This window comes from Ambystoma mexicanum, chromosome 8 (assembly GCF_040938575.1).
Source record: "Ambystoma mexicanum isolate Mex_15411 chromosome 8, UKY_AmexF1_1, whole genome shotgun sequence".
Classification (NCBI taxonomy): Eukaryota; Metazoa; Chordata; class Amphibia; order Caudata; family Ambystomatidae; genus Ambystoma; species Ambystoma mexicanum.
The window spans coordinates 83598134-83614206 of NC_090929.1; the positions used below are offsets into that span (position 1 = coordinate 83598134).

The 16073-nt window shown below is 49.2% G+C and overlaps 1 protein-coding gene across 1 annotated transcript in view; it reads left to right on the top strand.

Annotated features, from left to right (window-relative positions):
* The window catches only part of STKLD1 (serine/threonine kinase like domain containing 1), a 595840-nt gene that overhangs the window by 538430 nt on the left and 41337 nt on the right, over positions 1-16073 (top strand). The window contains exon 18 of the mRNA XM_069609351.1: positions 6795-6874. Coding sequence (XP_069465452.1) covers positions 6795-6874 — 80 coding nt within the window. The remainder of the gene's footprint in view (positions 1-6794; positions 6875-16073) is intronic.

The window sequence follows — 16073 nt, forward strand, 5'->3', positions numbered from 1 at the left end:
TAGCGATGGGAGCACTACTGCAGCTGTGGTGGAATAAGGGAGATATGAGAGGGCTTACAACGTGGCCATCTCCGATGAGCTGCTTTTGGGCACCTCCTGTGAGAAACGAAATTCCGGACCCCCAGCGCTACCAAAAGTGGTATGAGGCAGGCCTGGAGAGAGTGGATCAAATAGTGAAAGTGCAGGGTTGTATAACAATTCAGGACTTGGAATCCGGCCTGCAGATCAGGCCCCTAGAAGTGTTTAAGTTCCTGCAGTTAAAAGGAGCACTGATAGCATCAAAATGGAAGGAGAAACTCCAGAGAGAACTCACCACCATGGAGAAAATCCTAAGCGAATCCACTCAAACCAAAGGCCTCATCTCGCGGTTATATGCAGCCCTGCTGGAAGCAAACGGAAGTAAAACAGGTGGTCTAATAAGAAGATGGGAAAGGGACACAGGTCCAATGTTGTCGGACCGCCTATGGTCCCAAATGTGCAAGGCAGCGTACAAACCATTGATCTCAGCCCAATACAAAATACATGGGATAAAATTGCTACAAAGGTGGCAATTTGACCCAAAAAGACTCTCCAAAATGTTTGAACAAGCGAGCCCACTATGCTGGAGAGGTTGCGGGGCACAGGCTGATTACTGGCACATGTAGTGGTCCTGCCCAAAAACTCAAGCTTATTGGAAAGAGGTGCTAGCATGGATTAGAAAGGTGGAAAGAATCCCTGGTGAATGCAATCCTAGACTAGTCCTCTGGTTTGGAACAACAAGAGGATCACTGGAGGTGTGACCCCAATATGACACATTTCTTACTTCTGGCAGCAAGGGGTTGTATTACCATAAACTGGAAATCAGATGCCCTCCCAACAGAAACAACATGGGCCCAGAAAAGCGAGGGACCTTTATGAGATGGAGAACATTACAGGTGCCCTCCACGACATCACCCCGAGTAGGGAAATGGAGTGGGCTCCCTTCCTTGAGATTTACAAGTGACTGGAAATGAACCTGACGTAATGATACCCAAAGAACCTTATTGCAACTACCCCAAAAGTATTACTGTCTTGTTGCAAGGGGGGAGGGGGAAAAGGGAGAGGGGTGAGTTGGAAAGTTGGAAAGTAAAAAAAAAAAGCAATTGAACTTGTGAATTTGTCGGTTAAATCAAATTATCGTTAATATACCTAGGAAATGTTTGTTAAATGTATTTGGAAAAAATGCTTAATAAAATCAAATATAAAAAAAAAACGCTCCCAAGTATTTAAAATGGTCGACAGTCTCCATTTAGAAACCAGGTAAATCTAGGTTTCCTATTGGTATATCTGGGCGGTATAGGCATTTAAAAAAAAAAAACCCTTGCAAATAAAAGTAGCATAAGTAAGGCACTTCTAATTGGTTTCTTCGGGTGCCAAAAAGTGGGAGGTGTATCAGGGCCCCTCTGGCACTAAAAACCTAAAATGTGGTCTCAATTGCACCTTGCCGGAAGTGGCATCCATCTTTGCATTGCGCCTTGCAGGAAGTGCCGATCCACACAAGTCAATGTACTAGACCAGCAGAGGCTGTATTATTTATTTGCAGCATAGTGCACAGTGCCTGCTTCACAAGGTGGCCACTTCAGAGTGCTGCAAAAAGCGAGGTAGGCAGAATGCATGGAGAGAAGTCAACGAGTTAGACAAAAAAGGCCGGAGGCAGTCAAGCGGGCAATGAAAAGATCCAGAAAGAAGTGCAGCACTTTGAGGGCACAGAGAACATGCAGGTCTCGGGATAGGTGCTTGCATGCGCAGGTGTGGTGCTGCACGTGCGTTTAGTCCGGTCAGACTATCCGAGTAAGCAAACCGCATGCACAAAATACAACTAATACTGATAGAAATAGTTTTTGAAAAGAAACCCCTTTTCTTTTAATGTCCATCTTGTTGGAAACTCAAATTGGAATTTTAATTTTTTTATTTTTATTTTTTTTTAAAATAATTTTTATTATTTCTAAAACAAACACACCAAACGTTACAACTTTTTAGGACATGCATAATCAATATCGGACCATCACATTACACAGTAATGTTGTCCATTCTCCCCCCTCCCTCACCGCAAACTTGAGCCGTTTCAACCGCAACATCTACATGAGCATTTTCAGGAATCTCTGTGTTTGTTGACTCATCGGAGTCTTCCGTTTCATGATTACCCTGGTGGGGATTTGCCATCGAGGCCACCAGCTGCCTCCAGGCTATCAGGGGGCCCACTTCCTCCTCTGCCCCCCTGGTGGCAGCTTCAAACCATACCGCAGTTTCTGCTTCAGCCCATCTCAAGAGGTCCGCCCACCATGTCTCCACCCTGGGGCTATGGACCGCTTTCCAACACATTGCGATTCTGCGCTTAGCCAAAATATAGGCCAGGTCCTTCATTGTACTTATATGCTTAGAATGACGTGGCCTGGGAAAATTCCCAAGCATGCAAGCACAAGCAGACCCTACGTCCAGCACCACTCCCCCACCAGCCATTTTCGTCTTTATTTCTTCCCAGAATCTGTGCACCTCAGGGCAAGCCCAGAACATGTGCAGTAACCCTGCCTCCTTCTCTCCACACCTGGGGCATTTTTGTATACCCGAGCCTCCAAACCTAGCTATTCTACTGGGGGTCAGATAAGCTCTATGGGTGACATACAACTGGATCTGCTGGAGTCTAGCATTCCGAGACACCTTTTTATGGTACCTCTGGGCTCTATCCCACTGTCCCTCTGTCATGGGTTCTCCCACCTCCTCCTCCCAGTCATGCCTCAATTGGAGCAGCTCCTTCCCCGCCTTCGCCCTCAGGAGCTCATATATCCTAGATATTTCATGCCCACCCTCCGAGACATCATACATCGTTTCCAGGGCGGCATCAGGTTCTTCCGTCAGCGCCGTCTCAGGCCACCTCTCTCTCACCCATTTCATGAGCCTGGTATAGGTAATGAATTGGCCTCTATGCGCCCCTGTCTCCTCCTGCAGCCTCTGAAATCCCAACACCCCCCCTTCTTGCCATATGTCTCCGAGGGTGGTCAAGCCCACTGGTTCCCAGTATCTGCGGACCGCTTCAAACAATTGGGGATCGTCCCCGCATAGCACGGCCAGCGGGACCTGCTGAGAAAGCGGATCTTGGTCACCCACCGTTCTCCATGTCCTGCGCCAGACTTCCCAGCCCAGCTTCAATAGTCTCCCCCCCTAAGCGTCTGGGGATCAAGTACGGGACATTCACAAAAAAGTGCAAGAGTCTGGGCAGGACCACCATTTTGAGCAGAGCTGCTCTCCCCATCATGGCGAGGGGTAATCTAGACCAGAACACCATGCTATTCTTAACTCCCTCCATTGCTTTCTCTGTATTATATTTGTGCTCTGTCTCTATCTTGTGGTACACGTTTACGCCCAGATACCTGAATGTCACGGTCTGCCAGGGTATCTGCAAGATGGGCAGCCTCTCTAATGGGGTATTCTTATACCTTCCCAAGCGGAACAGACTAGACTTCCCGGGGTTCACCGATATGCCCGAGAGGGTGGCGTAATGATCCATCACCTCCAACACATATTGCAGGTTCTCCTCCGGGTAGCGCAAGTAAAGGAGCACATCATCTGCATACAATGATATCAGGTGTGTGCCCCCCATCGTGCGGATCCCCACCTCCCCGTATTGTTGCTGCAGGCATATTGCCAGCGGCTCTAATGCCAGGATGTATAACATGGGTGACCAAGGGCATCCCTGTCTGGTCCCCCTGCCGAGTTGCCATTTATCTGAAATTGTGGTTCCGGTTCTAACTCTCGCCATCAGGGTACTATATAACATCTGGACCCATCTAATATATCCTGGTCCCATACCGTATCCCTTCAGGGTCGCTTTCAACCACGGCCACTGCACTGAATCAAAAGCTTTAACCGCGTCCAGTGACACGATAGCCAGCTCGCCCGAGTCTCCCTCGGTTTGATCAATGATATGGTGTAGCCTCCTGTGGTTGTCTGTGATATTTCTACCGGGGACATAACCCGTTTGGTCTGGGTGTATCAACTTGCCAATTACTCTCTTTAGCCTTTTGGCCAGCACTGCCGTAAGTATCTTGCTATCCTGATTGAGCATGGACAAGGGCCTATAGGATCCGCATTCCGCGTCCGGTTTGCCTGGTTTCAGGAGCGGGATGATCACCGCCTCGCTGAGGGATGCCAGTAGTTCCCCCTGCTCATAGGCTTCATTATACATGGCCAGCAGCGGCTGGAGTAGCTCCTGCTTATACGTTTTATAAAACTCGCTGGGTAACCCATCCGACCCGGGCGCTTTACATGTGGGCAGGTGCTGGATCACCGCCTCCAGTTCGTCCGAGGTGATGGGGGCATCTAAGTCTGCACGTTCTAGATCATCTAAGGTGGGCAGCCCTATATCCTCTATCGTGTCCAGTATTTCTTGCCTCATATCCTCTCCAGTGTACTCATATAATCGTCTGTAATACTTGAGGAACTCCTCATTTACCCCCTCCTGGGTATTATGGATTTGACCTTCCGCGTCCCTGACCTCTCTAATCACCGAGCGGGGGGGTCTCATTTTTGTATAACCAAGCCAGGAATCTACCCGGCTTATCCCCCCATGCATGTAGCCTCTCTGTGTATTTCTTATAGTTTAGTTTGCATAATCTGTTCCAGAGTTCACTACAAGCTAACTGTAAGTCTTTTATTTTAACACTGTTCTCGCGGGTGGTCCCCTCACTTTGTATCAGGCCCTCTAGCTCTCTTTCTGTCTCTCGCAGTTCCTGTTCAATACCCCCCTGGAGCCCATTAGATTTTTATATAGCCACACCCCGCACCACCACCTTAAATGCCTCCAATACTGTCCCCACAGAGTGTACACTGCCCGTGTTCATTTCGAAATACTCCTCGATAGCCTCCCTCAAATCCTCTCAAAATCCCGCATCCTGTAGAGCCTCAGTTCTGAGCCTCCACGTCTGGTTCCGCGCTCTGGGGGGTTGATGTCGCCACTCTATGACCAAAGGCGAATGGTCAGAAAGTACTTGGGCCTTGTATTCTGCCCCCACCATTTCTCCTACTATCTCGGCAGAAGCAAACACATAGTCCAGCCTTGTGTGCAGGGCATGTGGTGCTGCATAATGCGAGTATTGCCTATCCATTGGGTGTAGCCTTCTCCACACATCCTCTAGACCAAGGTCTATCAACGGTGTCCTCAGCGCTTTAGCTGCTGGCGCCGGCTTTTCTGATTTGTCATCTGACCTGTCTATACTGGGGTTCAGAGTGCAATTGAAGTCCCCTCCCCACACCATCGCGCCACCCACCAAAGGGCTAATTTTACTATATAGAGACCTAATATATGCTGCTGTGTCATGGTTAGGGGAATACAAGTTTATGATATTCACTTCTCTGTTCTCCAGGAGTCCTGCCACCACCACCATTCCGTCTTCCGGGTCTGTTGTCGAACTGAGCAGCTGAAATGGCACATGCGGTGCCAGCCACGTAATCACCCCTCTTGCATATGCTGAGTATGTGGCCCCAATGACATTACCCCTCCATTTTCTCCTGATCAGCTCCAGCTTCTCCTTGGTGAGATGGGTTTCCTGTAGCAGAGCTACGTCAATCCGCATCCGCTTTAGGTACATCATTACCTTATTGCGTTTTAGATAACTATTGAGGCCCCGCACATTCCAGGTCACAATTCTGAGATTACCCGATGCCATTAATTTGTTCGATATTTCCATGTAGGCTCGTACACAAACTAAAACTCCCCAAAACTATGGGGCTCGTTCCCCAATTCAAACTTCCTATAACCGCAAACTCCCCAAACACCCCTTCCCCCCTCACCCCCCTCTCTCACCTACAACAATCCACTGCACACCCCCCCCTTCCCTCCCCACCCTACCGCAACAAATGCCCAGCTCCATCCCTGGATCTCAGGCTCCCCTGCTTTTGGACCTACCCTGGAACCCAGGCCAAGGCCCCAGCAGGGTGTCACCACACTGTTGGTGACCTAACCAATCACTAAATAGGGGTATAAAAGCTAGCTCTGCAAGGCTCCTAATAAAGCAATAGTCACAGTGCTATCGGCTCATTTTCTATTCCAAACTGGCCCCACCGGCCCACGGGCCGCATCAATGACTACAGTCAAGTCCCATAGTCCTAAGCCGCACCACCTTCAGGTGCCCCCTCTGCTCATTACTTATCTCCTCCGTCGCCTCCTCTCATCTGGATGTCTGACTCCTGGGGGCAGCCCTGCGTGTCGAGCCATCCCATGGCACTCTCCGGAGTATCAAAAAACAAGGTTCTGTTTTTGTGAAAAACTTTCAACTACGCTGGGTAAAGCAACATGTATTTATGGCCCGCATCCCTCAACCTCCTCTGAGTCTCACAATCGCCAGTGCCACCTGGGCAAGGGGCCCCAGCACCTCAAGGGCTCATCCAGCCTCCCCCTGTCAAGTCCTGGGCAGCTTGCAGCAGCCCACCAGTCCACTCCTTCTCCTCTTCCTTGCCGTTAGGGTGACACCAGGGTGCTCAAATTGGAATTATTTAGCAACAAAGTATCATTGATCAGTAGAAATTAAATCCAGGCTCAGGATCCTGCTGTGATTTGTGTTTAATCTTCAGGTCCAAATCAGAGCACAGCTGAGTCAGCTTTTAGTGCCTCAGTTCTTGACAGCTTGGGTGCCATTGATTTGGGTAACAGGGATAGCCATTATTTACAGAACTTTGAAATGGTAACAACTATGCTATCAAGTGCCATGTAAACACATGTTCACATGTTATGATGGATGTATGATGAGGACCGCCAGTAACAGCTTGCTTCCCTCACGCAGATGACGTCCTGCCAGAACTGAGGTCCCAAGATATGGCACGGATGCTGGAAGAGATTAAAGCCAAGTTTGCATCCTCTCAGGTACGTGGAAATGACAGGAGCTGCCTCTTCTAGCCCCTTCTGCATGGGTTCTAGGGAGGACCTAATGTGGACCAATAAAATGACCTGCCAGGTGTCTTCAAGCAGGATTAAAACACAAAATGTCATGGAAACACTTGTGCCTCTGCGACATGACTACTCATCCAATAATGCCCTCTGCATCGGGCTGCAATCAAAGTTTAACACACAAAGGCCTTTACCAGGGGCTAAAGGCTGTTACCATCCGCTATGACATGCTGCATTGTGGATTGTCACCCTTCGCTCCTTAGTATTATGTCTGGGGTGGCTGTGAATTTGGCAAAAGAAATTAATGTTGCGAAGGCCAAAGCAGTATCTCATATACACACGATGGCCACCATGGAAATAGTAAAGGGGGAGCTCTGAGTTGCTTTCCATGGATGGAGACTGGGGCCAGCAGCGGAGTAAACAAGGTAGTACAAACAAATGGGAAGGCTAGGAGATGGCAGCTAGAAACAGGAGAGATATGGTGACGAGGAGCCGGTGAGAAAGGGAGCCAGCAGGGAGAAGTCTTGCCCAAGTCTTATACCATCGACTGTCAAGCTTGGACTCTTCTATGAAATCGCTTAACACCAGATCCCCCTCCTCCTCACCTGAACCTTCTGATGGTGATCCCTGTGGTTTCTTCTTTTTCTTGTCTTTGGTCTTTTTCTTTTTGTAGAGGTAAGGCCTCTCACGGGTAGAAGCCACTCTGTCGCCTGATTTGACAGGACAAGCAGAGGACCCCTTCCCGAGAGCGCCAGAGAGAGGAAAAAAGGCCAAGGCTGATTGTCTATTGTTTCAAGTTTGAGCATGCCGAGTCCAGTAAGAAAATAGGAAGCATCAATGAAGCAATTTGTCGGTGAAGAGGACAGATCTGGAGGACAGGGGGCAGCGAACCTCAGCATCCGAAGCCGCTGGAAAATGAGGTAGGAAATCACTGAAGGACAGAAAGCAGCAAACTCCAGTGACCGCAGCTGCAAGGAAAGCGGAACGGTAAGGGGCCAGAGAACGGCCCTGACAGAAGAAAGCCGACCCTAGGTAAGGAGTACCGAGAGAAGGGAAAAGAGCAAGAGCCAAAGGGAGAGATCAAAAGGGAAAGTAAATCTAAGAAGCCATAACAACCGGGCGAAAGAGAAAACCAGAGAGAGAAAGGCAGAGACCGGAAGCAACAACGGAACTCTGGACGAGACCCGAAGACGAAGGGAACTCGGGAAGAGACCCGAAGAACCCGGGGAACAGCAGAGCTCAGGAAAGGGTAAAAAACAGGTAAGGAAAGTAAGTAAACACTTAGTGCGGATACCCAGAAGCGGCGCGAGAGGCGTGGCTAAATACGGAAGGAAAAGGGAAAAGGGAAAAACAGAAAGACTAGAACGAACAACAAGGAAACGGACAAACAGGGACATGGCACAATCTAATGGCGGCACCAGCGCCAAGCAGACCACAGCCGCCAAGAGGGCATGCAAGAGAGGCGCATCACAGAAACAGGAGCGAGTGTGAAATCTCATCTCTAGAAATTTAGTTTTTCAATATGGTCTCATTCAGAACAATTTCTTCCCACTAGCAGCCCATCTATCCGGTTCTCTCAGTACCTCAGCCGTTTCTTTGAGCAGACTCAACTGGGAGCCCAGCGAGTGGGTGCTCTTGAATGTTACAACACTCGGGCTGGCCTTTTATTGATCGCCTTGCAATAAAAGAGAAAAGGAATGAACGGAATACACTTCATTTAAGGACAATAAGGAGAAGCCACTGTGGTGGTGCTTTCCTTCTGCATTGCGGGGCAGGGGATTACTCTGTGCTTTTCCTCCTCTGTCCCTTCTACCAAAGGTGATTCACAAACTCCAAGCGAAGTCAAGACTGCTGACTCATAGCTCTCCTAGGGCCCAACAGGTTTTAGCACTCAGACCTTCTGGACCTGTATATCAAACCTCATCTGCCTCTTCTAGCAAGGAGGGGATCTTCTGACACAGAGAACGGACACCATTCCTCCTTATCAATGTCCTTAGTGCTACGACTCTGATCGATGCCCAGTGCTTACCTGAAGCTCAACCCCTCCAAGACTGAATTCCTACTGCCGACAACAATACTGAACACCTGGACATCCAAACCTGGCTATATACTATGGCCCCCTGCACCAGGCCCACCTCTCTGTCAAACAGCACATAGCAAGGAAGACACAAACGGCCTGGTACCAACTTTCTCTCCTGTGGAAAATCAAGCTCTTAATCCCAGAAAGCAACTTCAAAAGTGCTGTGCTAGCGTTGGTCCTCTCCTAGTGGAAGGCTTTCCATCTACTATCCATGTTCCCCTGAGAGTGTCCTGCATGCTGCAGCACGACTGAAATGACTAAGCCAATTCGACCACATCACCCAGACCCTCATTGATGTGCACTGGTTCCTGGAGCAAGCCTACATTCTCCAGCATTGGATCTTTCATAGATTCAGATGCTTGAATATTCCCCGTCGTCAGACTGGGAATCCTCGGTGATAAATTTAATAATAAATTTTTTTTTTTTCCTTCAAAATATATACACATTGCTACCTAGCAGTGCATGTATATAGCCCATTATGGCCTATGAGTCATTTCATTGTGTAGTCCCTCCACCTCACTTTGGTCCTTTATGGCCCCAGCCAATGAGGTGGCAGGGCTTAAGCTCCGCCCCCGGCAGCCATCTTTAGATTTTTCACCGCAGTATAACAGACACAGGGAATCCTCAAGCTCTCTGAGCTTTTTCAAATTCTTTCTACTTTTGTGTGGAATATATTTAGTAAATACATTCCATTTTGTTCCCCTTCACAGGGGCTTTGTTTCCATTTAACCTGGGAGACAAAACTTGTTGTTTTCCTCTCAAAATCGTCGACTGAACTTCTCTTCAGAAATGGAGGCACCTCAGGCTGTCAGGAAGCCTTCCCTGTTCAGGGACTGCACGAGGTGCAAAAAGAAATTGGTTTACAACAAAGACCCCCACGAGCATTGCATTTATTGTCTGTATCCACATGACATTAAAAAATGCGAGATTTGTAGAACTTTTTCCACCAAGACCCTTCATGACAGGCATAGAAGACTCCTTTCTTACCTGGAATCCAGGGATCAATCTTCGGACGAAGAGTCTGTCAGAACAGCTCCTGTCCAATCCAGCACTCCATCTGAGAGACAAACTTCAAAGAGAAGGGCCTCTTCAGTGGAAAGGAGTTCCTCTCCCAAGTACAAAAAGAGGAAGCTGGAATTGATACCCTTTCTGCCTCCAGTTGACTTACAAAGTCAGAGGAAGTCTGCAAAATCTGCCTCCAGAGGTAAGGAGGAGTTTGCAAAAAACGGGGGGGGGGGCAGTCGTCGGCGGGGAAACCGCCCACGAATGATGGGAAAGGTAAAGGCCCGTCATCGGCCATACCGTCGACGAAACCAGCAACGACGACGACCACGCTTAAGACATCGTCGACAATAAGATCATCGTCATCGGACACGTCGACCGCGAAGCAATCGTCGACGAGCAAACACCACTCGTCCACAAAGCATTCATCCATGACGCAGTCGTCCACGAAACGCATTCCACATTCGTCAACGAAGCTCTCGTCGACGGCAAACCCTCAGTCGTCGACGGCGAAGCCCTCGTCGACGGGAAAATCTCAGTCGTCGACGGGAAAATCTCAGTCGTCGACGGCGAAGCCCTCGTCGACGGGAAAATCTCAGTCGTCGACGGGAAAATCTCAGTCGTCGACGGGGAAATCTCAGTCGTCTACGGGGAAATCTCAGTCGTCGCCGGCGAAGCCCTCGTCGACGGGAAAATCTCAGTCGTCGACGAAATCTCATACGGGATGTTTGTTGACGAAGATAGCACCGCAAATTACGGAGGAATTGCGGCCTTCCACATTTGAAACTCCTGTCATTGAAAGCAATGTCATTGAGAAGAATACTGAAACTGAACCACTGGTACAGCAATTTTCACCTTTGGGTCACATGACAGAACTTCCGGATGTAATTCTTCAGGAAGAATTCTCTGATGCGGAAGTGATGGAAGAGTCCACCGGTCCCTTACCTAAACAATACAGCCCTCCTTGGCAACCGTCCACGGGAGAATCCGAATACCCTCATGACTCGATACTCATGTTATCCGTGCAGAGGATTGTAGAAGAATTTTACAGGCGGCAAAAGGAGAAGCAAATTCCGATTGATCCCATAGAATCAGGAATTATTCCTAGAGAGTCATCTCCGATTCCAGGCACATCTGGTTGTTCTCCTCACAGGAGTAGACCGCAAAAACGGATGGGATCACCGGAACCTGCTCGAAGACCAAGGAGCAGCACCCACAGTGTTTCACCTACAAGAGTCCCGTCGCCACAGTCATCGCGCAGACCGCGATCTCCGGATGTGGACCCCACTATGGTACCGTCCACCATTTCGGTATCAGACTGGCAGGAGGATCCTTTTAGAGAATTCTCGGAACCAGAAGAAGGAGAAATAACACAGGAGCCAGACGCATCCAGTGAGTGGGATGACTACGTAGTCGAGAAGCCAAGGAGGAGAGACTCGCCGGGCAAGGCCTCACCGCCGGATGATCTCGTCTCTTTCCACACCATTATAGGTAAAGCCGCAGAATTGTTTAAAATTCAGGTTTCTTCTGAGGAAAGGAAATCAGTGCTCTATGAGCACAAGGACAAACGAAGGAGGACAGTTACCACAATTCCTCTCCTCAATACCATCTGGGATTCCGGATCCAAGATCCTATCCACACCCTTATCGACTCCGGCGCTGGTGTCCAGGCCAGAAAAGAAATATAAAGCTCCGGATTCGGCACCTCTTTGTTTGAGAGGTCATACGAAACCAGACTCGGTTATCACAGTGGCGGCCAGAAAGAAACTCGCCAACCCCTCCTCACCGTTGTCGGCACCACCGGATAAGGACGGACGTAAACTGGAAGCCATGGGCAGGAAAGTATCATCTTCTGCATCGCTTACAATCAGAGCGGGCAATGCGCTGGCCATGACCGCAAGGTTCAATCGCGAGCTTTGGCTCCGCATGTCCAAATTGGCGACACAATTACCACCAGAGCTCCAGGAGGAGGCAAAATCGATAATCGCGGATGGTGAAGCAACGTCGGATCACATGATCGACGCAGCGGTTGATGTGGCCGAATCAGGCTTTAGGCAGATGGCGCACGGCACAGTGCTCAGAAGGCAAGCCTGGATGAAGGCTACTAACTTTAGACCTGAAGTCCAGGCGCAGATATTAGACATGCCGTTTGATGGACAAGATCTCTTTGGAAAGAAGATAGACGATCATCTGAAGGGAATCAAGACAGACACAGACACAGCCAGAGCCATCAGTTCTTTAAAGGACAAAAGTAAGGACCATCGGTCTTTTCGTCCCTTTAGAGGCTCATCTTCCAAGTTCAGAGGATACGGTCGTTCCTCGTATGGTCAAAAAGCACAAGGCGGCACGCACCAAGACAATAAATATCAGTCATCCAACAGATACGCCCATAGAGGCAGACGTGGCTCCGCCCAAGGGAAGTCACAAGGCAAACAAAACTGACGACCAATGTTTTTCCCCTCTTCACCACACCCCGGTGGGGGGAAGGGTGAGCCAGTTATTCCAGCGCTGGCAATCAATTACATCGGACAAATGGGTGTTACAGGTGATCCAAAAGGGTCACACCTTAGAATTTCTGGACCAACCTCCTTCCCTGCCTCCAACATCTCGCAGAGTGCATATGCTAACACAGGTCATGTCCAAAGTGCAAAAACTGCTCCAAAAGGCAGCAGTAGAACCAGTCCCTTATTCTCAGAGGGGAAAAGGTTTCTACTCCCGATTCTTCCTCGTCAGAAAGAAAAACGGTCAATGGAGACCCATCTTGGACCTGAGGGCACTCAACAAATTTATCAAGCGCATAACATTCAAGATGGTAGCTTTACAAGGGGTGCTACCTTGGTTAAACAAGCACGACTTCTTAGCCACTTTAGACTTGGAGGACGCATACTTCCATATACCGATCCATCCAGCACACAGGCAGTTCCTCAGGTTCACGGTGGGAGAGCTTCACTTTCAGTTTCGAGTGCTCCCGTTCGGGCTAAAATCGGCTCCGAGAGTTTTCACAAAATGCTTGGCGCCGGTAGCAGCAAGTCTCAGGAGGGCAGGAACGGACGTTTTTCCATACCTGGACGATTGGCTGATAAAGGCAAGTTCCGCTGCAAAGGCTCGCTCGGCAGTGTCGAGGACTGTCAACCTCCTAAAAGAGTTAGGTTTCTCCATAAACCAGACAAAATCCTGCCCCATTCCCAGCAAGGTAGCTCTCTTCCTGGGAGCCGAACTCGATACCAGCATTCCCAGAGTGAGGCCATCCGCAGAAAGAATAGCAGCGATTCTACGCTCAACTTCAAACTTCCTACAGAAAGAGACAACATCCGTACGCTCTTACAAATCTCTATTGGGCATGATGTCATCATGCATATTCCTCATACCGAACTGCAGGCTTCGTATGAGACCTGTGCAGGAAGCTCTGGACCACCAATGGAAACAAGCTTTCGGAGGCTGGGAAGACATTGTCCAGATTCCATCGACGTTGCACAAGGCCCTTCGATGGTGGAAATTTCCGAGGAATCTTCTGCAGGGGATGCCGTTTCAAGCACCGACATCGACCCTTCTGCTGAGGACGGACGCTTCCTTATCAGGTTGGGGCGCTCATCTTGCGGACCTCCAAACCAAGGGCTCTTGGTCGACACAAGAGTCCCAGCTCCACATCAACGTGTTAGAGCTCAGGGCCGTAAGGTTGGCGCTGAAAGCCTTCCTACCGGTTATAGCTGGCCAAGTTCTTACAGTCCAGACAGACAACACGACCTCCATGCACTATACAAACAAGCAGGGAGGCACGAGGTCACAGATCCTGTCGCAAGAAGCCCAACAGCTTTGGGCATGGGCCTTGCACTACGGGGTGCAGATCAGGGCAGAGCATCTTCCAGGAGTGGACAATGTCCTAGCGGACAGGCTAAGCAGAGAATACTCAGCGTCCCACGAGTGGGAGCTGGACGAAAAAGAAACCCAACGGATATTTGCCTTATGGGGCCATCCGCAGATCGACCTTTTTGCCACCAGGAACAACAAAAAATGCAAGAGATTTGCTTCAAGATACCTGGAGCACCAATCATTGGGAGACGCGTTCTCAGTGAATTGGTCGGGGAAGTTCCTCTATGCCTTCCCACCCATTCCCCTCATGTCGAGGGTACTTCGCAGGGTAAAAGAACAGGATTGTTCTTTGATTTTAATTGCACCGGATTGGGCACGGCAAGTCTGGTACCCGACGCTGAGGCACCTATCCTGTCAACCCCCGATTCGTCTCAAGACGCATCAATATCTACTGACGCAACAGAACCGCAAGGTCCTCCACCACGACCCGAGGAGCCTGTCTCTCAAAGCATGGTTCCTGAGCAGCGCAAACTGATGCACCTAAAGTTACCATCGGAATGCTGGGATATCATCAGGGCCGCTAGAGCCCCGTCCACGCAAGTCACCTACACCAGGAAATGGACCAGGTTTTCCAAATGGTGCGAGACCTCTGCAATCGATCCCCTTACGGCCTCGGTTGATCAGATTCTGCCTTACTTGTTGCACCTGGCTAAGTCAGGGCTCTCAATGTCCTCTATCAAGGTCCATCTGTCAGCCATAGTGGCTTACACAGTAACCGCGGAGACGCAAGCCTTACTTTCCTTACCAGCGGTTAAAATCTTCCTGAAAGGACTGATGCGTACTTATCCGCCTACACCTACACCAGTTCCGGAATGGAGCCTCAACACCATCTTAACAGCCCTCATGCAACCTCCATTCGTACCCATTCACAGATGCGAAATGAAATTCTTGTCCTGGAAGACATCTTTCCTGATAGCCATCACATCAGCCAGAAGGATCAGTGAGTTACAAGCTTTGTCTTCTGAACCCCCGTTTACCTTGTTCCAGAAGGACCGCGTCATCTTAAGGCCTCACCCGAAGTTCCTCCCCAAGGTACTTTCGGAGATGTCGTTCACTGAGCGTATTGTTTTGCCAACCTTCTTCCAGAATCACGCTTCTGAAGCGGAAAGAACATTACATTCTCTAGACGTTGCTAGAGTGTTGAAGTTTTACTTGCAAAGAACCAAGGAGTTCCGCTCCTCAAACCGGCTATTCATTTCTTTCTCTGGCCGTACCAAGGGTCAGCATATATCTAAACAAAGTCTGGCACGCTGGGTATCGTCCTGCATCACCCACTGCCATCAGTTGAAAGGCGATCCTTTAACTAGACCGCCGTCTGCGCACTCCACCAGAGGAAGGGCGGCGTCAACAGCATTCCACGCAGGGGTGGCATTGAAGGACATATGCAGAGCCGCCAGGTGGAGCACTCTGCATACTTTCGCCAAACACTACTGCCTGGCTGAAGATACCAACAAAGAAGCTGCAGTTGGACAGGCAGTGCTCCGCCATCTCTTTGTATAAGGTAGGACCAGCCTCTTTTCCCACCTTTCCCGAAGTATGTAACCGTTGTGTTGCTGCATGGTAAAGGTTTGATCAGAAATATGTTTTTTCTGTATTTATGCATATATATATATATATATAATGGTGGCATGTTTTAACTGCTTGGTATTCTATTCAAGCATCTGAATCTATGAAAGATCCAATGCTGGAGAAGTCTTAGTTACTTACCTGTAACTGTATTTCTCCAGCATTGGTATCTTTCATAGATTCACATGCGCCCGCCCGCCTCCCCTGAGAGGCTGCTTCTAGGCTCGGCATCCATCATACTGCAATCTCTACGGTTCAAAATCTAAAGATGGCTGCCGGGGGCGGAGCTTAAGCCCTGCCACCTCATTGGCTGGGGCCATAAAGGACCAAAGTGAGGTGGAGGGACTACACAATGAAATGACTCATAGGCCATAATGGGCTATATACATGCACTGCTAGGTAGCAATGTGTATATATATTGAAAAGAAAAAAAAAATTTATTATTAAATTTATCACCGAGGATTCCCAGTCTGACGACGGGGAATATTCAAGCATGTGAATCTATGAAAGATACCAATGCTGGAGAAATACAGTTACAGGTAAGTAACTAAGACTTATCTTCATATCCTGCTGCATCATTGAGAAACTCTGCATCTCTGGAGGCCTACGATCCACCAGAAGTAAGGACATAAGCATGCTTGAACTCTGCCAGTGCAGG